This window comes from Salvelinus alpinus, chromosome 7 (genome assembly GCF_045679555.1).
Source record: "Salvelinus alpinus chromosome 7, SLU_Salpinus.1, whole genome shotgun sequence".
NCBI lineage: Eukaryota > Metazoa > Chordata > Actinopteri > Salmoniformes > Salmonidae > Salvelinus > Salvelinus alpinus.
Genome location: NC_092092.1, coordinates 46,367,924 through 46,393,844, shown reverse-complemented (window position 1 = coordinate 46,393,844; position 25,921 = coordinate 46,367,924). Strand labels below are relative to the sequence as shown.

Here is a 25,921-nt window from a genome sequence, read left to right as displayed (position 1 = left end):
AGCTGGGAGCTGAGGGAGGTCTATAACAGGTGGCAAACAGTGAGAGACATATTTCTGGAGAGATACATTTTTTAAATTAGAAGCTCAATGTGTTTGGGCATAAACCTGGAAAGTATGACAGAAAATTGTAGGCTATCTCTGGAGTAGATTGCAACTCCTCCCCCTTTGACAGTTCTATCTTGACGGACAATGGTGTAGCTGGGTATGGAAATCTCTGAATTTTTGGTGGCCTTCCTATGCCAGGATTCAGACACGGCAAGGACATCAGGGTTGGCGGAGTGTGCTTAAGCAGTGAGTAAAACAAACTTAGGGAGGATGCTTCTGATGTTAACATGCATGAAACCAAGGCTTTTTTGGTTATAGAAGTCAACAAATGAGAGTGCCTGGGGACACGCAGGGCCTGGGATAACCTCCACATTACCAGAGAAACAGAGGTGGAGTAGGATGAGGGTTCGGCTAAAAGCTATCAAAAATGGTCGTCTAGTGCATTGGGGACATAGAATAAAAGGAGCAGATTTCTGGGCGTGGTAGAATAGATTCAGGACATAATGTACTGACGGGTATGGTGGGGTGCAGGTACAGTGGAGGTAAACCCAGGCACTGAGTGATGATAAGAGAGGATGCGTCTCTGGACACGCTAGTTATGCTGGGTGAGGTCACCGCATGTGTGGGAGGTGGGACAAAAGAGGTATCTGAGGCATGTTGAGTGGGACTAGGGGCTCCGCAGTAAACTAAAACAATGATTACTATCCTAAACAACAGTATTCAAGGCATATTGACATTTGACATTTGAGAGAGACATAAAGCGAGGCATAAAGCAATCACAAGTGTTGATTGGGAGAGTTAGCTAAGACAACAACGGCTAAGACAACAACAACAGGTAAAATGGCGATGAATGGGCAGAGAGGGTTGGTTAACTACACACAGGGCCTGAGTTCGAGGCTGGGGCCGACAGATAAAAAAATATATAAACTAAATGGAGTACCGTGATTAATGAACAGTCCAGCAGGCATCAGCTATGTAGCCAAGTGATCATAGGGTCCAGTGCAGTGCACAGCAATAGATGGAACAGGGAAGCCGCGGGGTAGTCGTTACTACGCTAGCACGGGGGAGACACTGCGTTTAAAGTTAGCAGGCCGGGGTTAGTAGAAGCGTCTGCTCCGACGTCCGGGAAAAGGCCAGTTGAGGGCACAGTGGATAGAGTTCCGTCGGCAGACCAGTCGTGGTGGTACGGAGGGGCGTCGTGTCGACAAAGGGTCCAGGCCAGATGGCGAAAGAGGTATTGTAGTTGTAGTAATTTCGTTTGCTAGCCGGGAGATGCGCCTGGCTCGCGGCTAACTGGTGCTAGCTTCGGGGCAGGGGCGTTAGCCACTATAGCCACTCAGTAGCAGCTAGCTAGCAGCGATGATCCGCTGCAAAGATCCAGAGCTTACGGCAAGTATCCGGTGGAGTAGTGGATTCTAGCCGTGTTGGGGTAGAGTCCGGGAGGCATCAGCTGTGTAGCCGAGTGATCACTGAGTGGGCCGGGAGGTGGGCCTGGCTCAGAGCTAGCTTCGGGGCTGGGTCACTCGGTGGCAGCTAGCTAGCTGTGATGATCAGGAGTAATGGTCCAGGGTTTACGGCAGGAATCCGGCGTTGTAGTGGAGAAAACAGTCCGATACTGGCAGACTGGCAAGTATTATCCAGGCCAAAAAAAACGTCTGGTGTCTGTGCGGAAGGTAAAGGCCGCTAGCAGTGGCTGACAATGACTAAATAGCTAGTAGCTAATTAGCTGGTTAGCTTCTGATGGTTAGCTACTGATGGAGGTTCTGACTATAAGGTCAAAAAAAATAGCGGATCTGTATCACATTGGGTGAGGCGGGTTACCGGAAGGTATATTTAATTTTTTTTAAATGGAAAAGAGATTGAAAATAAATTGAAATATATACAAAAAAAGACGAAAAGTGCAAAAAGTACACGAGAGAACGACAAACCATGTCTGCACTGCTACGCCATCTTGGTTACTTTCACATAGGATTCATGGTATGTTGCCTGTAAAAACAATTGTGCTTCTGCTCCGTTCGTCTAATAATGGATCCTGAATTGACTATAGAAAGGTTGTTTATCAAAAAGCACTCCTTCCTGGAAGTCCTCAGCAAAAATACGTCAAAGACAAAAATCACAGTCTATGTGGCTGAGGTGTTTTTTTTTCTCTTCATCTTCAAGGTGAAGTTCTAAAAGATGAAGTCAAGCCCGGGTGCTTTAATGTGGTGTCTTTCATTAGCTGCACTTCCCCAGATAACTCAACCCAGCTCTTCTCCAGGTGTCATCATCCTCCAAACAGATCTGATCTCCCCTATTAAAGTGAAGGATTTGAGAGAGTGATACACACGTAAGAAACACTCACCTATGAGGGGTAGAGAATGTCAAGAAAGACACACTGGACAAAACGTAAACACTAACCCCACATTAGAGCGTAGTGCTTCCTCTCCATTGTATTATGTCATTGCAAAGCACTCTGATGAAGCCAATTTTGTTCCACATTGTTCTGAATAGATGGCATTTCACTGCTCAACTCCTACCGAAGCACTGAGTGATGAATCAATCCTTGCTTCCCGAGTTTAATCACACAGCTCTTCAAAAGGGATCCGTTAGTTTAAGACTAAATGGTGATCTCATTCAAGATACAGTATTATAAGGGAAGCTAATTTAGCTAATCAGGCAGTTAGCCTGTGCACATACAGTAATCAGATGGAGTGCATGGCTTTGATGTATGTGCTCACTGCTCATGTCAATATCATTATGCTATCAGAGTTCAGACCTGTATGATTTGTCCGGTTTGGAGGGAACACATGTGCGGATGATTCATTCAGCTCAAAGGTAAAGCAAGTAGCACCAGAGTGATGTTGTATATGATAAAGATCACCTCTGGTGTGCCTGAACAATTAACAAGTGACTTGTCTCAGGTGGAAGTACCGTAAATAGTAATAAAAAATGTGAATAAAAATATGTTTACCTCTTTGGAGGTAAACATATTTAGTCTTGAAAGAATCTGGGTACAAATGTTTATTGCAAAAGAGGAAAAACTATTAGTGAAGTTAAAAACTATATTTACTTTTATCAGCCAAATTGTTGCAGCTGGATTTGATTAAGTATGCTATTCTAGCCTGTCTTCCAAACCTATTGGAGGGTTGAGCTACTGTAACAGTAGGGCCTGTAGTTTGATGAGGAAGAGAGATAGGGGAGACCTTTGATGAGGGAGATGAGGCCGACCATTCCCCTCTGAAAGCTTGGCAGGATTCTCTCAGCTACTTCTGTCTGAACTCTCCTTTCAGTGGCCCTCATCCTAAATGAACAGATCTGTTATCTACACCCCACTCTGAGCTCTCTCTCCCAGCTCCGCTGTTAATGAGAAGTGCTCTGAGATGTGTACATTATTAATAGATGAAAGGAGGGAAGAGAAGGCCACTCATACATCATTAAACATAAACACGCACACACATGTCTTTAGGTGGATGTGGATGCACACAGTAATATATCCTATTCCTTACTTGGAATCAATACTCTCCACTTTTTAGTGTTCATCTAGTTGTGCTGATCTTGGATTCAGGTGGAAGGAATCCCCGCTGACACACGAACAGAAGAACAGAGCTGAACACAGATCTGCATCCACTAGATTAAGGTCAAACAAGCATCCAACCATTCCAAGAAAGCTATTTTGCGATGCATGCATTTTATTCTGCCTGGTGAGTGTTTTTCATGCGTAAGGTTGGACTGGCATCACTACTCTGTGGATTGTTTTTTAATGACAATGGCATTCGCCTCCTATATTATGATCATGCTGTGAGTCTAAGGCCCCAGAATCAATATTCAAAGGAAATCAGAGACATTTGATGTCATGGATGTTTTTACTTTTGATATAGATACGTGCAGTGGAAATTAATTAGATTCTGCACCATTTCACCCACCAATTTTCTGTTCAGCAAGGACACATTTATAGGCTATTTGATAATTTTATGTTGATAAAACCCCTAATTATTTCTTACCAGGCATTACACTTTTCTGACAAACTATCATTAGACCTAATTTTCTTTATTTGGATGGTCCAGATTGCGATAGAAAATGTCTGCAATTTGCCATTCTCTCTCTCTCCCAATCTCTACTTCTCTCTCTCGCCTTCTCTGTCTACTTCTTTCCCTCTCTCTATCTTCTTCTCTCTCCCTCTCTCTACTTCTCTCCCTCTCAATCTCTACTTCTCTCTCCATCTCTCAATCTCTACTCTCTCTCTCTACTCTCAATCTCTACTCTCTCTCCCTCTCTCTCTCTCTACTTCTCTCTCCCTCTCTCTCTCTACTTCTCTCTCAATCTCTACCTGTCTGTCTGTCTGTCTGTCTGTCTGTCTGTCTGTCTGTCTGTCTGTCTGTCTGTCTGTCTGTCTGTCTGTCTGTCTGTCTGTCTGTCTGTCTGTCTGTCTGTCTGTCTGTCTGTCTGTCTGTCTGTCTGTCTCAGTTAGTCCTGAGTACAGGCTTCCTTCACTGTTCTGGGGGTATATGACCATGATAATGTTCCAGGAGACCTTTCTGTGTTAGAGGCTGTAATTGGCCTGTTAGCTGTTAAGACGTTGTCCGTTGTAAACTAAATGTCCCTGAGCTTCTCTTGGCCTGCTCGGAGGCCTCCAGCCAATGGGCCTTAAAACTGATACATTTCCCATCAGCACCCTGGGGAAGCCTTTACTGCAGTTCAAAAACCTTTACTGCAGCTCATAGGCAAGTAAGGCTGAGATCAGGCCTGTGGCAGTGTTTCTTATGCCATTACTTTGGCACGGTGGGGGTCCAGGTAGAGATTTGTCACTTCAATTATTTTCAAATGAAAACGTGTTTTTTTGCAGCTCTGGTGAATTTTTTGGCTTTTTTAAACTAAAACAGAATCAGATCGATCAAGGGCTCAGTGTTAATTGATTCTATTAAATCAATAATGGCTATAATTAAACAGCAAAATTATCGGTTGTTTAGAACAATTCCTCACTAATCAGATTGCAGCCAAGTTTTCATAGCATAGCCTACACTATAGCTCCAGACTAAGCATAGTAACCCAATTTTATTACAATTTAATCCAGATTGATTTTGATCTACCTCTTTGACCAGTTAAATGTTGAAATAGAGGTTACACATTGAATCAATCCCTGACAAACTTTAGGCATTGAATTTCTTTTGTTAAATGGTAGAACAGGTTCAGTCTTAGACATATTTATATTCAGTGCTTCTCTTGATGACAGATGTGTATTTTCACTGGCTGAAGTTTCTTCTGGTTGGGCCAGCAAGCGTGTGTGCTAGTGTTGATCTTTCCACTGCTGTTTGCTATTCAGACACACTCCCTCGGCTCTGTGTGGATGTGATCAAGTAAAAGAGAGCTGAGGGAACCATGCCAGACCTCTGTCCTCAAGGTCACTCTGTAAAGCCCTAAATCCCAGAGGTCAGTGCCTAGGGAGGAAGGGAGGGAGCTAGCAAAGAACAGACTGGAGAGACCCTGTGTGTGACGTGGTGAAGTTGAACTCAGGTGCAGAGAATGGACTAGATGAGGAATCAATGAATTTGGATAACGTAAAGACTTTATTATGCCAGACAGAGGTAACATCATTAGTCCTTTTTTATACAAGACAGAGGTAACATCATTTGTCCTTTATTATACCAGACAGAGGTAACATCATTAGTCCTTTATTATACCAGACAGAGGTAACATCATTAGTCCTTTATTATACCAGACAAAGGTAATATCATTAGTCCTATATTAAAGCAGACAGAGGTATCATCATTAGTCCTTTATTATACCAGACAAAGGTATCATCATTAGTCCTTTATTATACCAGACAGAGGTATCAGCATTAGTCCTTTATTTTACCTGCCCATCAGCTGCCTCGGAACAATCAGTTCGCTACTCAAGTGATTGGACAGGGCACACACACACACACACACACACAGACAGACAGGGCACACACACACAGACAGACAGACAGACAGACAGACAGACAGACAGACAGACAGACAGACAGACAGACAGACAGACAGACAGACAGACAGACAGACAGACAGACAGACAGACAGACAGACAGACAGACAGACAGACAGACAGACAGACAGACAGACAGACAGACAGACAGACAGACAGACAGACAGACAGACAGACAGACAGACAGACAGACAGACAGACAGACAGACAGACAGACATCAGTGTTAGAAGGCACAGTGGACCTTTTGAAGTCTGAAGTGTTGTCTTCAGCCCTCCTCCTCATTAGCACCCACTGTTTATTTTGGCACCATGAGGCAGAAGAGCAGTTTAGTCCCACAGCCAGCCGTCACACTTTACCCGTCCGTCGGAGGGGGAGGTCAAATAAAGTAGAGAAAGAAAGCCCATTTAGGGTTGTGAAATTGTCACACTTTACCCGTCCGTCGGAGGGGGAGGTCAAATAAAGTAGAGAAAGAAAGCCCATTTAGGGTTGTGAAATTGTTTGGTTTGTCAGAAAACGGTGGTCGTTGAATTTCGTGATGTGTTCGTGTTTACTTTGAGCCTTTTACTATAGGGATCTGTATGTGTTTGCTTCACTGTGTAAGACGTTACACTTGGCAGAAAACCAGACCGCCGTGGGCTGTATGAATAGATGTGTGTTGGTAGCAGTTGGCCAGAGATGATTTAGTTTCAGAAGCCCTAATGCCTTATAAATTCCCTTCAGTGTCTGGATTTCAGTTTTTATTATTACCGTAATGTTTTGTGTTTGCTGGATAATTATTAGTATTTACTGTGACAGTCAAACATAAAACAGCTTTTCTCTCTCCCTGGCGTTTTATTGGGTAGATTCTATCAAAGGAGTGTGTCCTTGTGAGTGTAACTGTGTGTGTGTGTCTGTGTGTATGGTGTTAGTCCTCTTGTTCCTTCTGAGAATGTGTGGTGTCGGTCAGGGAGGAGAAGCAGCATCATCAGGAGGCTCTCTTAGTAGAGGTCAGAGACAAAGGGGGTTCAGCTAGGAGGAAGATTGAACCTCTGAATACAATTAAAAGGGTGTGTCACTGTACTGATGGCCTCTCTCTCGCCACTCTGAGAGCACAAAGATGAAGTATACCTCTCTGTATTTGCCAGACATGAGTAAAGACTCTATTTCCTTTCCTTTGTAACGCCTCACAGGTTTATAGAAGATATTAAATAGGAAATGTGATGAAATCGAACAAAGCAGACAAAAATATTTGAGACCATATCTGATTGTACCATATTCTGACTGACTCTCGCTCTCTTTTGCAGAAGGGATTCATAGCATGTCCATGGACTCCAGCCCAATGACAATGCCTATGTCAGACCCCAACGCCTGGGCCACAGCTATGAACAACCTGGGCATGGCTCCCATGGGCATGACAGGACAACCCCTTATATCAGGTACAGCTACTGAAGTTATAACCATAATCCAGTTATAGCACTAACCATACATCTACTGTAGTTATAACACTAACCATACATCTACTGTAGTTATAACACTAACCATACTTCTACTGTAGTTATAACACTAACCATACTTTTACTGTAGTTATAACCCTAACCATACCTCTACTGTAGTTATAACCCTAACCATACCTCTACTGTAGTTATAATCCTAACAATACCCCTACTGTAGTTATAACACTAACCATACCTCTACTGTAGTTATAATCCTAACCATACCTCTACTGTATTTATAATCCTAACAATACCCCTACTGTAGTTATAACACTAACCATACCTCTACTGTGGTTATAACCCTAACCATACCTCTACTGTAGTTATAACCCTAACCATACCTCTACTGTAGTTATAACCCTAACCATACCTCTACTGTAGTTATAACACTAACCATACCTCTACTGTAGTTATAACACTAACCATATCTCTACTGTAGTTATAACACTAACCATACCTCTACTGTAGTTATAACACTAACCATACCTCTACTGTAGTTATAACACTAACCATACCTCTACTGTAGTTATAACACTAACCATACCTCTACTGTAGTTATAACACTAACCATACCTCTACTGTAGTTATAACTCTAACCAAACCTCTACTGTAGTTATAACACTAACCATACCTCTACTGTTGTTATAATCCTAACCATACCTCTACTGTTGTTATAATCCTAACCATACCTCTACTGTAGTTATAACCCTAACTATACCTCTACTGTTGTTATAACCCTAACTGTACCTCTACTGTTGTTATAACCCTAACCGTACCTCTACTGTAGTTATAACCCTAACTGTACCTCTACTGTTGTTATAACCCTAACCATACCTCTACTGTAGTTATAACGCTAATCCTAACCATACCTCTACTGTAGTTATAACGCTAACCATACCTCTACTGTAGTTATAACCCTAACCATACCTCTACTGTAGTTATAATCCAAACCATACCTCTACTATAGTTATAACACTAACCATACCTCTACTGTAGTTATAACCCTAACCATACCTCTACTGTAGTTATAACCCTAACCATACCTCTACTGTATTTATAACCCTAACCATAACTAACCATTCCTCTACTGTATTTATAACCCTAACCCTAATCCTAACCATACCTCTACTGTAGTTATAACTCTAACCATACATCTACTGTAGTTATAATCCTAACAGTACCTCTACTGTATTTATAGTCCTAACCATTCCTCTACTGTATTTATAATCCTAACCATACCTCTACTGTATTTTTAGTCCTAACCATACCTCTACTGTAGTTATAACCCTAACCATACCTCTACTGTAGTTATAACCCTATCCATACCTCTACTGTAGTTATAACCCTAACCATACCTCTACTGTAGTTATAACCCTAACCATACCTCTACTGTAGTTATAACCCTAACCATACCTCTACTGTTGTTATAACCCTAACAATACCTCTACTGTAGTTATAACCCTAACCATACCTCTACTGTATTTATAACACTAACCATACCTCTACTGTAGTTATAACCCTAACCATACCTCTACTGTAGTTATAACATTAACCATACCTCTACTGTGGTTATAACCCTAACCATACCTCTACTGTGGTTATAACCCTAACCGTACCTCTACTGTAGTTATAATCCTAACCATACCTCTACTGTAGTTATAACACTAACCATACCTCTACTGTAGTTATAACACTAACCATACCTCTACTGTAGTTATAACCCTAACCATACCTCTACTGTAGTTATAACATTAACCATACCTCTACTGTGGTTATAACCCTAACCATACCTCTACTGTGGTTATAACCCTAACCGTACCTCTACTGTAGTTATAACCCTAACATACCTCTACTGTAGTTATAACACTAACCATACCTCTACTGTAGTTATAACACTAACCATACCTCTACTGTAGTTATAACACTAACCATACCTCTACTGTAGTTATAACACTAACCATACCTCTACTGTAGTTATAACACTAACCATACCTCTACTGTAGTTATAACACTAACCATACCTCTACTGTAGTTATAACACTAACCATACCTCTACTGTAGTTATAACTCTAACCAAACCTCTACTGTAGTTATAACACTAACCATACCTCTACTGTTGTTATAATCCTAACCATACCTCTACTGTTGTTATAATCCTAACCATACCTCTACTGTAGTTATAACCCTAACTATACCTCTACTGTTGTTATAACCCTAACTGTACTTCTACTGTTGTTATAACCCTAACCGTACCTCTACTGTAGTTATAACCCTAACTGTACCTCTACTGTTGTTATAACCCTAACTGTACCTCTACTGTAGTTATAACACTAACCATACCTCTACTGTAGTTATAACGCTAATCCTAACCATACCTCTACTGTAGTTATAACGCTAACCATACCTCTACTGTAGTTATAACCCTAACCATACCTCTACTGTAGTTATAATCCAAACCATACCTCTACTATAGTTATAACACTAACCGTACCTCTACTGTAGTTATAACCCTAACCATACCTCTACTGTAGTTATAACCCTAACCATAACTAACCATTCCTCTACTGTATTTATAACCCTAACCCTAATCCTAACCATACCTCTACTGTAGTTATAACTCTAACCATACATCTACTGTAGTTATAATCCTAACAGTACCTCTACTGTATTTATAGTCCTAACCATTCCTCTACTGTATTTATAATCCTAACCATACCTCTACTGTATTTTTAGTCCTAACCATACCTCTACTGTAGTTATAACCCTAACCATACCTCTACTGTAGTTATAACCCTATCCATACCTCTACTGTAGTTATAACCCTAACCATACCTCTACTGTAGTTATAACCCTAACCATACCTCTACTGTAGTTATAACCCTAACCATACCTCTACTGTTGTTATAACCCTAACAATACCTCTACTGTAGTTATAACACTAACCATACCTCTACTGTATTTATAACACTAACCATACCTCTACTGTAGTTATAACCCTAACCATACCTCTACTGTAGTTATAACATTAACCATACCTCTACTGTGGTTATAACCCTAACCATACCTCTACTGTGGTTATAACCCTAACCGTACCTCTACTGTAGTTATAATCCTAACCATACCTCTACTGTAGTTAAAACACTAACCATACCTCCTCTACTATAGTTATAACACTAACCGTACCTCTACTGTAGTTAAAACACTAACCATACCTCCTCTACTGTAGTTATAACACTAACCGTACTTCTACTGTAGTTATAACCCTAACCATACCTCTACTGTAGTTATAACACTAACCATACCTCTACTGTAGTTATAACACTAACCATACCTCTACTGTAGTTATAACACTAACCATACCTCTACTGTAGTTATAACACTAACCATACCTCTACTGTAGTTATAACACTAACCATACCTCTACTGTAGTTATAACACTAACCATACCTCTACTGTAGTTATAACTCTAACCAAACCTCTACTGTAGTTATAACACTAACCATACCTCTACTGTTGTTATAATCCTAACCATACCTCTACTGTTGTTATAATCCTAACCATACCTCTACTGTAGTTATAACCCTAACTATACCTCTACTGTTGTTATAACCCTAACTGTACCTCTACTGTTGTTATAACCCTAACCGTACCTCTACTGTAGTTATAACCCTAACTGTACCTCTACTGTTGTTATAACCCTAACTGTACCTCTACTGTAGTTATAACACTAACCATACCTCTACTGTAGTTATAACGCTAATCCTAACCATACCTCTACTGTAGTTATAACGCTAACCATACCTCTACTGTAGTTATAACCCTAACCATACCTCTACTGTAGTTATAATCCAAACCATACCTCTACTATAGTTATAACACTAACCATACCTATACTGTAGTTATAACCCTAACCATACCTCTACTGTAGTTATAACCCTAACCATAACTAACCATTCCTCTACTGTATTTATAACCCTAACCCTAATCCTAACCATACCTCTACTGTAGTTATAACTCTAACCATACATCTACTGTAGTTATAATCCTAACAGTACCTCTACTGTATTTATAGTCCTAACCATTCCTCTACTGTATTTATAACCCTATCCATACCTCTACTGTAGTTATAACCCTAACCATACCTCTACTGTAGTTATAACCCTAACCATACCTCTACTGTAGTTATAACCCTAACCATACCTCTACTGTTGTTATAACCCTAACAATACCTCTACTGTAGTTATAACACTAACCATACCTCTACTGTATTTATAACACTAACCATACCTCTACTGTAGTTATAACCCTAACCATACCTCTACTGTAGTTATAACATTAACCATACCTCTACTGTGGTTATAACCCTAACCATACCTCTACTGTGGTTATAACCCTAACCGTACCTCTACTGTAGTTATAATCCTAACCATACCTCTACTGTAGTTAAAACACTAACCATACCTCCTCTACTATAGTTATAACACTAACCGTACCTCTACTGTAGTTAAAACACTAACCATACCTCCTCTACTGTAGTTATAACACTAACCGTACTTCTACTGTAGTTATAACCCTAACCATACCTCTACTGTAGTTATAACCCTAACCATACCTCTACTGTAGTTATAACCCTAAACATACCTCTACTGTATTTATAAAACTAACCATACCTCTACTGTGGTTATAACCCTAACCATACCTCTACTGTAGTTATAACCCTAACAATACCTCTACTGTAGTTATAACCCTAACCATACCTCTACTGTAGTTATAACACTAACCATACCTCTACTGTAGTTATAACCCTAACCATACCTCTACTGTATTTATAACACTAACCATACCTCTACTGTGGTTATAACCCTAACCATACCTCTACTGTAGTTATAACACTAACCATACCTCTACTGTAGTTATAACCCTAACCATACCTCTACTGTATTTATAACACTAACCATACCTCTACTGTGGTTATAACCCTAACCATACCTCTACTGTTGTTATAACCCTAACAATACCTCTACTGTTGTTATAACCTTAACAATACCTCTACTGTAGTTATAACCCTAGCCATACCTCTACTGTAGTTATAACCCTAACCGTACCTCTACTGTAGTTATAAACCTAACCATACCTCTACTGTAGTTATAACACTAACCATACCTCTACTGTAGTTATAACCCTAACCATACCTCTACTGTGGTTATAACCCTAACCATACCTCTACTGTAGTTATAATCCTAACCGTACCTCTACTGTAGTTATAACCCTAACCATACCTCTACTGTGGTTATAACCCTAACCATACCTCTACTGTGGTTATAACCCTAACCATACCTCTACTGTAGTTATAACCCTAACCATACCTCTACTGTAGTTATAACACTAACAATACCTCTACTGTGGTTATAACACTAACCATACCTCTACTGTGGTTATAACCCTAACCATACCTCTGCTGTAGTTATAACCCTAACCATACCTCTACTGTAGTTATAACACTAACCATACCTCTACTGTAGTTATAACACTAACCATACCTCTACTGTAGTTATAACACTAACCCTACCTCTACTGTAGTTATAACACTAACCATACCTCTACTGTAGTTATAACACTAACCATACCTCTACTGTAGTTATAACACTAACCATACCTCTACTGTAGTTATAACACTAACCATACCTCTATTGTAGTTATAACACTAACCATACCTCTACTATAGTTATAACACTAACCATACCTCTACTGTAGTTATAACACTAACCATACCTTTACTGTAGTTATAACCCTAACCATACCTCTACTGTAGTTATAACACTATCCATACCTCTACTGTAGTTATAACACTAACAATACCTCTACTGTAGTTATAACACTAACCATATCTTTACTGTAGTTATAACCCTAACCATACCTCTACTGTAGTTATAACACTATCCATACCTCTACTGTAGTTATAACACTAACAATACCTCTACTGTAGTTATAACACTAACCATACCTCTACTGTATTTATAGTCCTAACCATACCTGTACTGTAGTTATCACCCTAACCATACATCTGCTGTAGTTATCACCCTAACCATACCTCTACTGTAGTTATCACCCTAACCATAACTCTGCTGTAGTTATAACCCTAACCATACATCTACTGTAGTTATAACACTAACAATACCTCTACTCTAGTTATAACACTAACCATACCTCTACTGTATTTATAATCCTAACCATACCTCTACTGTAGTTATAACACTAACCATACCTCTACTGTAGTTATAACCCTAACCATACCTCTACTGTATTTATAACACTAACCATACCTCTACTGTGGTTATAACCCTAACCATACCTCTACTGTAGTTATAACCCTAACCATACCTCTACTGTAGTTATAACCCTAACCATACCTCTACTGTAGTTATAACACTAACCATACCTCTACTGTAGTTATAACCCTAACCATACCTCTACTGTATTTATAACACTAACCATACCTCTACTGTGGTTATAACACTAACCATACCTCTACTGTAGTTATAACCCTAACCATACCTCTACTGTATTTATAACACTAACCATACCTCTACTGTGGTTATAACCCTAACCATACCTCTACTGTTGTTATAACCCTAACAATACCTCTACTGTTGTTATAACCTTAACAATACCTCTACTGTAGTTATAACCCTAACCATACCTCTACTGTAGTTATAACCCTAACCGTACCTCTACTGTAGTTATAAACCTAACCATACCTCTACTGTAGTTATAACACTAACCATACCTCTACTGTAGTTATAACCCTAACCATACCTCTACTGTGGTTATAACCCTAACCATACCTCTACTGTAGTTATAATCCTAACCGTACCTCTACTGTAGTTATAACCCTAACCATACCTCTACTGTGGTTATAACCCTAACCATACCTCTACTGTGGTTATAACCCTAACCATACCTCTACTGTAGTTATAACCCTAACCATACCTCTACTGTAGTTATAACACTAACAATACCTCTACTGTGGTTATAACACTAACCATACCTCTACTGTGGTTATAACCCTAACCATACCTCTGCTGTAGTTATAACCCTAACCATACCTCTACTGTAGTTATAACACTAACCATACCTCTACTGTAGTTATAACACTAACCCTACCTCTACTGTAGTTATAACACTAACCCTACCTCTACTGTAGTTATAACACTAACCCTACCTCTACTGTAGTTATAACACTAACCATACCTCTACTGTAGTTATAACACTAACCATACCTCTACTGTAGTTATAACACTAACCATACCTCTATTGTAGTTATAACACTAACCATACCTCTACTGTAGTTATAACACTAACCATACCTCTACTGTAGTTATAACACTAACCATACCTTTACTGTAGTTATAACCCTAACCATACCTCTACTGTAGTTATAACACTATCCATACCTCTACTGTAGTTATAACACTAACAATACCTCTACTGTAGTTATAACACTAACCATATCTTTACTGTAGTTATAACCCTAACCATACCTCTACTGTAGTTATAACACTATCCATACCTCTACTGTAGTTATAACACTAACAATACCTCTACTGTAGTTATAACACTAACCATACCTCTACTGTATTTATAGTCCTAACCATACCTGTACTGTAGTTATCACCCTAACCATACATCTGCTGTAGTTATCACCCTAACCATACCTCTACTGTAGTTATCACCCTAACCATAACTCTGCTGTAGTTATAACCCTAACCATACATCTACTGTAGTTATAACACTAACAATACCTCTACTCTAGTTATAACACTAACCATACCTCTACTGTATTTATAATCCTAACCATACCTCTACTGTAGTTATAACACTAACCATACCTCTACTGTAGTTATAACCCTAACCATACCTCTACTGTATTTATAACACTAACCATACCTCTACTGTGGTTATAACCCTAACCATACCTCTACTGTAGTTATAACCCTAACCATACCTCTACTGTAGTTATAACCCTAACCATACCTCTACTGTAGTTATAACACTAACCATACCTCTACTGTAGTTATAACCCTAACCATACCTCTACTGTATTTATAACACTAACCATACCTCTACTGTGGTTATAACACTAACCATACCTCTACTGTAGTTATAACCCTAACCATACCTCTACTGTATTTATAACACTAACCATACCTCTACTGTGGTTATAACCCTAACCATACCTCTACTGTTGTTATAACCCTAACAATACCTCTACTGTTGTTATAACCTTAACAATACCTCTACTGTAGTTATAACCCTAACCATACCTCTACTGTAGTTATAACCCTAACCGTACCTCTACTGTAGTTATAAACCTAACCATACCTCTACTGTAGTTATAACACTAACCATACCTCTACTGTAGTTATAACCCTAACCATACCTCTACTGTGGTTATAACCCTAACCATACCTCTACTGTAGTTATAATCCTAACCGTACCTCTACTGTAGTTATAACCCTAACCATACCTCTACTGTGGTTATAACCCTAACCATACCTCTACTGTGGTTATAACCCTAACCATACCTCTACTGTAGTTATAACCCTAACCATACCTCTACTGTAGTTATAACACTAACAATACCTCTACTGTGGTTATAACACTAACCATACCTCTACTGTGGTTATAACCCTAACCATACCTCTGCTGTAGTTATAACCCTAACCATACCTCTACTGTAGTTATAACACTAACCATACCTCTACTGTAGTTATAACACTAACCCTACCTCTACTGTAGTTATAACACTAACCATACCTATACTGTAGTTATAACACTAACCATACCGCTACTGTAGTTATAACACTAACCATACCTCTATTGTAGTTATAACACTAACCATACCTCTACTATAGTTATAACACTAACCATACCTCTACTGTAGTTATAACACTAACCATACCTTTACTGTAGTTATAACCCTAACCATACCTCTACTGTAAATATAACCCGAACCATACCTCTACTGTGGTTATAACACTATCCATACCTCTACTGTAGTTATAACACTAACCATACCTTTACTGTAGTTATAACCCTAACCATACCTCTACTGTAGTTATAACACTATCCATACCTCTACTGTAGTTATAACACTAACAATACCTCTACTGTAGTTATAACACTAACCATACCTCTACTGTATTTATAGTCCTAACCATACCTGTACTGTAGTTATCACCCTAACCGTACCTCTAATGTAGTTATCACCCTAACCATACATCTGCTGTAGTTATCACCCTAACCATACATCTGCTGTAGTTATCACCCTAACCATACCTCTACTGTAGTTATCACCCTAACCATAACTCTGCTGTAGTTATAACCCTAACCATACATCTACTGTAGTTATAACACTAACAATACCTCTACTGTAGTTATAACACTAACCATACCTCTACTGTATTTATAATCCTAACCATACCTCTACTGTAGTTATAACACTAACCATACCTATACTGTAGTTATAACACTAACCATACCTCTACTGTAGTTATAACACTAACCATACCTCTGCTGTAGTTATAACCCTAACCATACCTCTGCTGTAGTTATAACACTAACCATACCTCTACTGTAGTTATAACACTAACCATACCTCTACTGTGGTTATAACCCTAACCATACCTCTACTGTAGTTATAACACTAACCGTACCTCTACTGTAGTTATAACACTAACCGTACCTCTACTGTAGTTATAATCCTAACCATACCTCTACTGTAGTTATAACACTAACCATACCTCTACTGTAGTTATAACACTAACCATACCTCTACTGTAGTTATAACACTATCCATACCTCTACTGTAGTTATAACCCTAACCATACCTCTACTGTGGTTATAACCCTAACCATACCTCTACTGTAGTCATAATCCTAACCGTACCTCTACTGTAGTTATAACCCTAACCATACCTCTACTGTGGTTATAACCCTAACCATGCCTCTACTGTGGTTATAACCCTAACCATACCTCTACTGTAGTTATAACCCTAACCATACCTCTACTGTAGTTATAACACTAACAATACCTCTACTGTGGTTATAACACTAACCATACCTCTACTGTGGTTATAACCCTAACCATACCTCTGCTGTAGTTATAACCCTAACCATACCTCTACTGTAGTTATAACACTAACCATACCTCTACTGTAGTTATAACACTAACCATACCTCTACTGTAGTTATAACACTAACCGTACCTCTACTGTAGTTATAAACCTAACCATACCTCTACTGTAGTTATAACACTAACCATACCTCTACTGTAGTTATAACCCTAACCATACCTCTACTGTGGTTATAACCCTAACCATACCTCTACTGTAGTTATAATCCTAACCGTACCTCTACTGTAGTTATAACCCTAACCATACCTCTACTGTGGTTATAACCCTAACCATACCTCTACTGTGGTTATAACCCTAACCATACCTCTACTGTAGTTATAACCCTAACCATACCTCTACTGTAGTTATAACACTAACAATACCTCTACTGTGGTTATAACACTAACCATACCTCTACTGTGGTTATAACCCTAACCATACCTCTGCTGTAGTTATAACCCTAACCATACCTCTACTGTAGTTATAACACTAACCATACCTCTACTGTAGTTATAACACTAACCCTACCTCTACTGTAGTTATAACACTAACCATACCTCTACTGTAGTTATAACACTAACCATACCTCTACTGTAGTTATAACACTAACCATACCTCTACTGTAGTTATAACACTAACCATACCTCTACTGTAGTTATAACACTAACCATACCTATACTGTAGTTATAACACTAACCATACCGCTACTGTAGTTATAACACTAACCATACCTCTATTGTAGTTATAACACTAACCATACCTCTACTATAGTTATAACACTAACCATACCTCTACTGTAGTTATAACACTAACCATACCTTTACTGTAGTTATAACCCTAACCATACCTCTACTGTAAATATAACCCGAACCATACCTCTACTGTGGTTATAACACTATCCATACCTCTACTGTAGTTATAACACTAACCATACCTTTACTGTAGTTATAACCCTAACCATACCTCTACTGTAGTTATAACACTATCCATACCTCTACTGTAGTTATAACACTAACAATACCTCTACTGTAGTTATAACACTAACCATACCTCTACTGTATTTATAGTCCTAACCATACCTGTACTGTAGTTATCACCCTAACCGTACCTCTAATGTAGTTATCACCCTAACCATACATCTGCTGTAGTTATCACCCTAACCATACATCTGCTGTAGTTATCACCCTAACCATACCTCTACTGTAGTTATCACCCTAACCATAACTCTGCTGTAGTTATAACCCTAACCATACATCTACTGTAGTTATAACACTAACAATACCTCTACTGTAGTTATAACACTAACCATACCTCTACTGTATTTATAATCCTAACCATACCTCTACTGTAGTTATAACACTAACCATACCTATACTGTAGTTATAACACTAACCATACCTCTACTGTAGTTATAACACTAACCATACCTCTGCTGTAGTTATAACCCTAACCATACCTCTGCTGTAGTTATAACACTAACCATACCTCTACTGTAGTTATAACACTAACCATACCTCTACTGTGGTTATAACCCTAACCATACCTCTACTGTAGTTATAACACTAACCGTACCTCTACTGTAGTTATAACACTAACCGTACCTCTACTGTAGTTATAATCCTAACCATACCTCTACTGTAGTTATAACACTAACCATACCTCTACTGTAGTTATAACACTAACCATACCTCTACTGTAGTTATAACACTAACCATACCTCTACTGTAGTTATAACCCTAACCATACCTCTACTGTGGTTATAACCCTAACCATACCTCTACTGTAGTTATAATCCTAACCGTACCTCTACTGTAGTTATAACCCTAACCATACCTCTACTGTGGTTATAACCCTAACCATACCTCTACTGTGGTTATAACCCTAACCATACCTCTACTGTAGTTATAACCCTAACCATACCTCTACTGTAGTTATAACACTAACAATACCTCTACTGTGGTTATAACACTAACCATACCTCTACTGTGGTTATAACCCTAACCATACCTCTGCTGTAGTTATAACCCTAACCATACCTCTACTGTAGTTATAACACTAACCATACCTCTACTGTAGTTATAACACTAACCATACCTCTACTGTAGTTATAACACTAACCCTACCTCTACTGTAGTTATAACACTAACCATACCTCTACTGTAGTTATAACCCTAACCATAACTAACCATTCCTCTACTGTATTTATAACCCTAACCCTAATCCTAACCATACCTCTACTGTAGTTATAACTCTAACCATACATCTACTGTAGTTATAATCCTAACAGTACCTCTACTGTATTTATAGTCCTAACCATTCCTCTACTGTATTTATAATCCTAACCATACCTCTACTGTATTTTTAGTCCTAACAGTACCTCTACTGTATTTATAGTCCTAACCATTCCTCTACTGTATTTATAATCCTAACCATACCTCTACTGTATTTTTAGTCCTAACCATACCTCTACTGTAGTTATAACCCTAACCATACCTCTACTGTAGTTATAACCCTATCCATACCTCTACTGTAGTTATAACCCTAACCATACCTCTACTGTAGTTATAACCCTAACCATACCTCTACTGTAGTTATAACCCTAACCATACCTCTACTGTTGTTATAACCCTAACAATACCTCTACTGTAGTTATAACACTAACCATACCTCTACTGTATTTATAACACTAACCATACCTCTACTGTAGTTATAACCCTAACCATACCTCTACTGTAGTTATAACATTAACCATACCTCTACTGTGGTTATAACCCTAACCATACCTCTACTGTGGTTATAACCCTAACCGTACCTCTACTGTAGTTATAATCCTAACCATACCTCTACTGTAGTTAAAACACTAACCATACCTCCTCTACTATAGTTATAACACTAACCGTACCTCTACTGTAGTTAAAACACTAACCATACCTCCTCTACTGTAGTTATAACACTAACCGTACTTCTACTGTAGTTATAACCCTAACCATACCTCTACTGTAGTTATAACACTAACCATACCTCTACTGTAGTTATAACACTAACCATACCTCTACTGTAGTTATAACACTAACCATACCTCTACTGTAGTTATAACACTAACCATACCTCTACTGTAGTTATAACACTAACCATACCTCTACTGTAGTTATAACTCTAACCAAACCTCTACTGTAGTTATAACACTAACCATACCTCTACTGTTGTTATAATCCTAACCATACCTCTACTGTTGTTATAATCCTAACCATACCTCTACTGTAGTTATAACCCTAACTATACCTCTACTGTTGTTATAACCCTAACTGTACCTCTACTGTTGTTATAACCCTAACCGTACCTCTACTGTAGTTATAACCCTAACTGTACCTCTACTGTTGTTATAACCCTAACTGTACCTCTACTGTAGTTATAACACTAACCATACCTCTACTGTAGTTATAACGCTAATCCTAACCATACCTCTACTGTAGTTATAACGCTAACCATACCTCTACTGTAGTTATAACCCTAACCATACCTCTACTGTAGTTATAATCCAAACCATACCTCTACTATAGTTATAACACTAACCATACCTCTACTGTAGTTATAACCCTAACCATACCTCTACTGTAGTTATAACCCTAACCATAACTAACCATTCCTCTACTGTATTTATAACCCTAACCCTAATCCTAACCATACCTCTACTGTAGTTATAACTCTAACCATACATCTACTGTAGTTATAATCCTAACAGTACCTCTACTGTATTTATAGTCCTAACCATTCCTCTACTGTATTTATAATCCTAACCATACCTCTACTGTATTTTTAGTCCTAACCATACCTCTACTGTAGTTATAACCCTAACCATACCTCTACTGTAGTTATAACCCTATCCATACCTCTACTGTAGTTATAACCCTAACCATACCTCTACTGTAGTTATAACCCTAACCATACCTCTACTGTAGTTATAACCCTAACCATACCTCTACTGTTGTTATAACCCTAACCATACCTCTACTGTTGTTATAACCCTAACAGTACCTCTACTGTATTTATAGTCCTAACCATTCCTCTACTGTATTTATAATCCTAACCATACCTCTACTGTATTTTTAGTCCTAACCATACCTCTACTGTAGTTATAACCCTAACCATACCTCTACTGTAGTTATAACCCTATCCATACCTCTACTGTAGTTATAACCCTAACCATACCTCTACTGTAGTTATAACCCTAACCATACCTCTACTGTAGTTATAACCCTAACCATACCTCTACTGTTGTTATAACCCTAACAATACCTCTACTGTAGTTATAACACTAACCATACCTCTACTGTATTTATAACACTAACCATACCTCTACTGTAGTTATAACCCTAACCATACCTCTACTGTAGTTATAACATTAACCATACCTCTACTGTGGTTATAACCCTAACCATACCTCTACTGTGGTTATAACCCTAACCGTACCTCTACTGTAGTTATAATCCTAACCATACCTCTACTGTAGTTAAAACACTAACCATACCTCCTCTACTATAGTTATAACACTAACCGTACCTCTACTGTAGTTAAAACACTAACCATACCTCCTCTACTGTAGTTATAACACTAACCGTACTTCTACTGTAGTTATAACCCTAACCATACCTCTACTGTAGTTATAACCCTAACCATACCTCTACTGTAGTTATAACCCTAACCATACCTCTACTGTATTTATAAAACTAACCATACCTCTACTGTGGTTATAACCCTAACCATACCTCTACTGTAGTTATAACCCTAACAATACCTCTACTGTAGTTATAACCCTAACCATACCTCTACTGTAGTTATAACACTAACCATACCTCTACTGTAGTTATAACCCTAACCATACCTCTACTGTATTTATAACACTAACCATACCTCTACTGTGGTTATAACCCTAACCATACCTCTACTGTAGTTATAACACTAACCATACCTCTACTGTAGTTATAACCCTAACCATACCTCTACTGTATTTATAACACTAACCATACCTCTACTGTGGTTATAACCCTAACCATACCTCTACTGTTGTTATAACCCTAACAATACCTCTACTGTTGTTATAACCTTAACAATACCTCTACTGTAGTTATAACCCTAGCCATACCTCTACTGTAGTTATAACCCTAACCGTACCTCTACTGTAGTTATAAACCTAACCATACCTCTACTGTAGTTATAACACTAACCATACCTCTACTGTAGTTATAACCCTAACCATACCTCTACTGTGGTTATAACCCTAACCATACCTCTACTGTAGTTATAATCCTAACCGTACCTCTACTGTAGTTATAACCCTAACCATACCTCTACTGTGGTTATAACCCTAACCATACCTCTACTGTGGTTATAACCCTAACCATACCTCTACTGTAGTTATAACCCTAACCATACCTCTACTGTAGTTATAACACTAACAGTACCTCTACTGTGGTTATAACACTAACCATACCTCTACTGTGGTTATAACCCTAACCATACCTCTGCTGTAGTTATAACCCTAACCATACCTCTACTGTAGTTATAACACTAACCATACCTCTACTGTAGTTATAACACTAACCATACCTCTACTGTAGTTATAACACTAACCCTACCTCTACTGTAGTTATAACACTAACCATACCTCTACTGTAGTTATAACACTAACCATACCTCTACTGTAGTTATAACACTAACCATACCTCTACTGTAGTTATAACACTAACCATACCTCTATTGTAGTTATAACACTAACCATACCTCTACTATAGTTATAACACTAACCATACCTCTACTGTAGTTATAACACTAACCATACCTTTACTGTAGTTATAACACTAACCATACCTTTACTGTAGTTATAACCCTAACCATACCTCTACTGTAGTTATAACACTATCCATACCTCTACTGTAGTTATAACACTAACAATACCTCTACTGTAGTTATAACACTAACCATATCTTTACTGTAGTTATAACCCTAACCATACCTCTACTGTAGTTATAACACTATCCATACCTCTACTGTAGTTATAACACTAACAATACCTCTACTGTAGTTATAACACTAACCATACCTCTACTGTATTTATAGTCCTAACCATACCTGTACTGTAGTTATCACCCTAACCATACATCTGCTGTAGTTATCACCCTAACCATACCTCTACTGTAGTTATCACCCTAACCATAACTCTGCTGTAGTTATAACCCTAACCATACATCTACTGTAGTTATAACACTAACAATACCTCTACTCTAGTTATAACACTAACCATACCTCTACTGTATTTATAATCCTAACCATACCTCTACTGTAGTTATAACACTAACCATACCTCTACTGTAGTTATAACCCTAACCATACCTCTACTGTATTTATAACACTAACCATACCTCTACTGTGGTTATAACCCTAACCATACCTCTACTGTAGTTATAACCCTAACCATACCTCTACTGTAGTTATAACCCTAACCATACCTCTACTGTAGTTATAACACTAACCATACCTCTACTGTAGTTATAACCCTAACCATACCTCTACTGTATTTATAACACTAACCATACCTCTACTGTATTTATAACACTAACCATACCTCTACTGTGGTTATAACACTAACCATACCTCTATTGTAGTTATAACCCTAACCATACCTCTACTGTATTTATAACACTAACCATACCTCTACTGTGGTTATAACCCTAACCATACCTCTACTGTTGTTATAACCCTAACAATACCTCTACTGTTGTTATAACCTTAACAATACCTCTACTGTAGTTATAACCCTAACCATACCTCTACTGTAGTTATAACCCTAACCATACCTCTACTGTAGTTATAACACTAACCATACCTCTACTGTAGTTATAACCCTAACCATACCTCTACTGTAGTTATAACCCTAACCATACCTCTACTGTGGTTATAACCCTAACCATACCTCTACTGTGGTTATAACCCTAACCATACCTCTACTGTAGTTATAACCCTAACCATACCTCTACTGTAGTTATAACACTAACAATACCTCTACTGTGGTTATAACACTAACCATACCTCTACTGTGGTTATAACCCTAACCATACCTCTGCTGTAGTTATAACCCTAACCATACCTCTACTGTAGTTATAACACTAACCATACCTCTACTGTAGTTATAACACTAACCCTACCTCTACTGTAGTTATAACACTAACCATACCTCTACTGTAGTTATAACACTAACCATACCTCTACTGTAGTTATAACACTAACCATACCTATACTGTAGTTATAACACTAACCATACCGCTACTGTAGTTATAACACTAACCATACCTCTATTGTAGTTATAACACTAACCATACCTCTACTATAGTTATAACACTAACCATACCTCTACTGTAGTTATAACACTAACCATACCTTTACTGTAGTTATAACCCTAACCATACCTCTACTGTAAATATAACCCGAACCATACCTCTACTGTGGTTATAACACTATCCATACCTCTACTGTAGTTATAACACTAACCATACCTTTACTGTAGTTATAACCCTAACCATACCTCTACTGTAGTTATAACACTATCCATACCTCTACTGTAGTTATAACACTAACAATACCTCTACTGTAGTTATAACACTAACCATACCTCTACTGTATTTATAGTCCTAACCATACCTGTACTGTAGTTATCACCCTAACCATACCTCTAATGTAGTTATCACCCTAACCATACATCTGCTGTAGTTATCACCATAACCATACATCTGCTGTAGTTATCACCCTAACCATACCTCTACTGTAGTTATCACCCTAACCATAACTCTGCTGTAGTTATAACCCTAACCATACATCTACTGTAGTTATAACACTAACAATACCTCTACTGTAGTTATAACACTAACCATACCTCTACTGTATTTATAATCCTAACCATACCTCTACTGTAGTTATAACACTAACCATACCTATACTGTAGTTATAACACTAACCATACCTCTACTGTAGTTATAACACTAACCATACCTCTGCTGTAGTTATAACCCTAACCATACCTCTGCTGTAGTTATAACACTAACCATACCTCTACTGTAGTTATAACACTAACCATACCTCTACTGTGGTTATAACCCTAACCATACCTCTACTGTAGTTATAACACTAACCGTACCTCTACTGTAGTTATAACACTAACCGTACCTCTACTGTAGTTATAATCCTAACCATACCTCTACTGTAGTTATAACACTAACCATACCTCTACTGTAGTTA

At 38.3% G+C, this 25,921-nt stretch overlaps 1 protein-coding gene across 4 annotated transcripts in view; it reads left to right on the top strand.

The window, feature by feature from the left end:
* The window catches only part of LOC139581091 (ecto-NOX disulfide-thiol exchanger 2-like), a 253,420-nt gene that overhangs the window by 126,950 nt on the left and 100,549 nt on the right, over window positions 1–25,921 (top strand). For all 4 annotated transcript variants that reach the window (XM_071410477.1, XM_071410476.1, XM_071410479.1 and 1 more), the window contains exon 3: window positions 7,270–7,401. In XM_071410477.1, coding sequence (XP_071266578.1) covers window positions 7,270–7,401 — 132 coding nt within the window. The remainder of the gene's footprint in view (window positions 1–7,269; window positions 7,402–25,921) is intronic.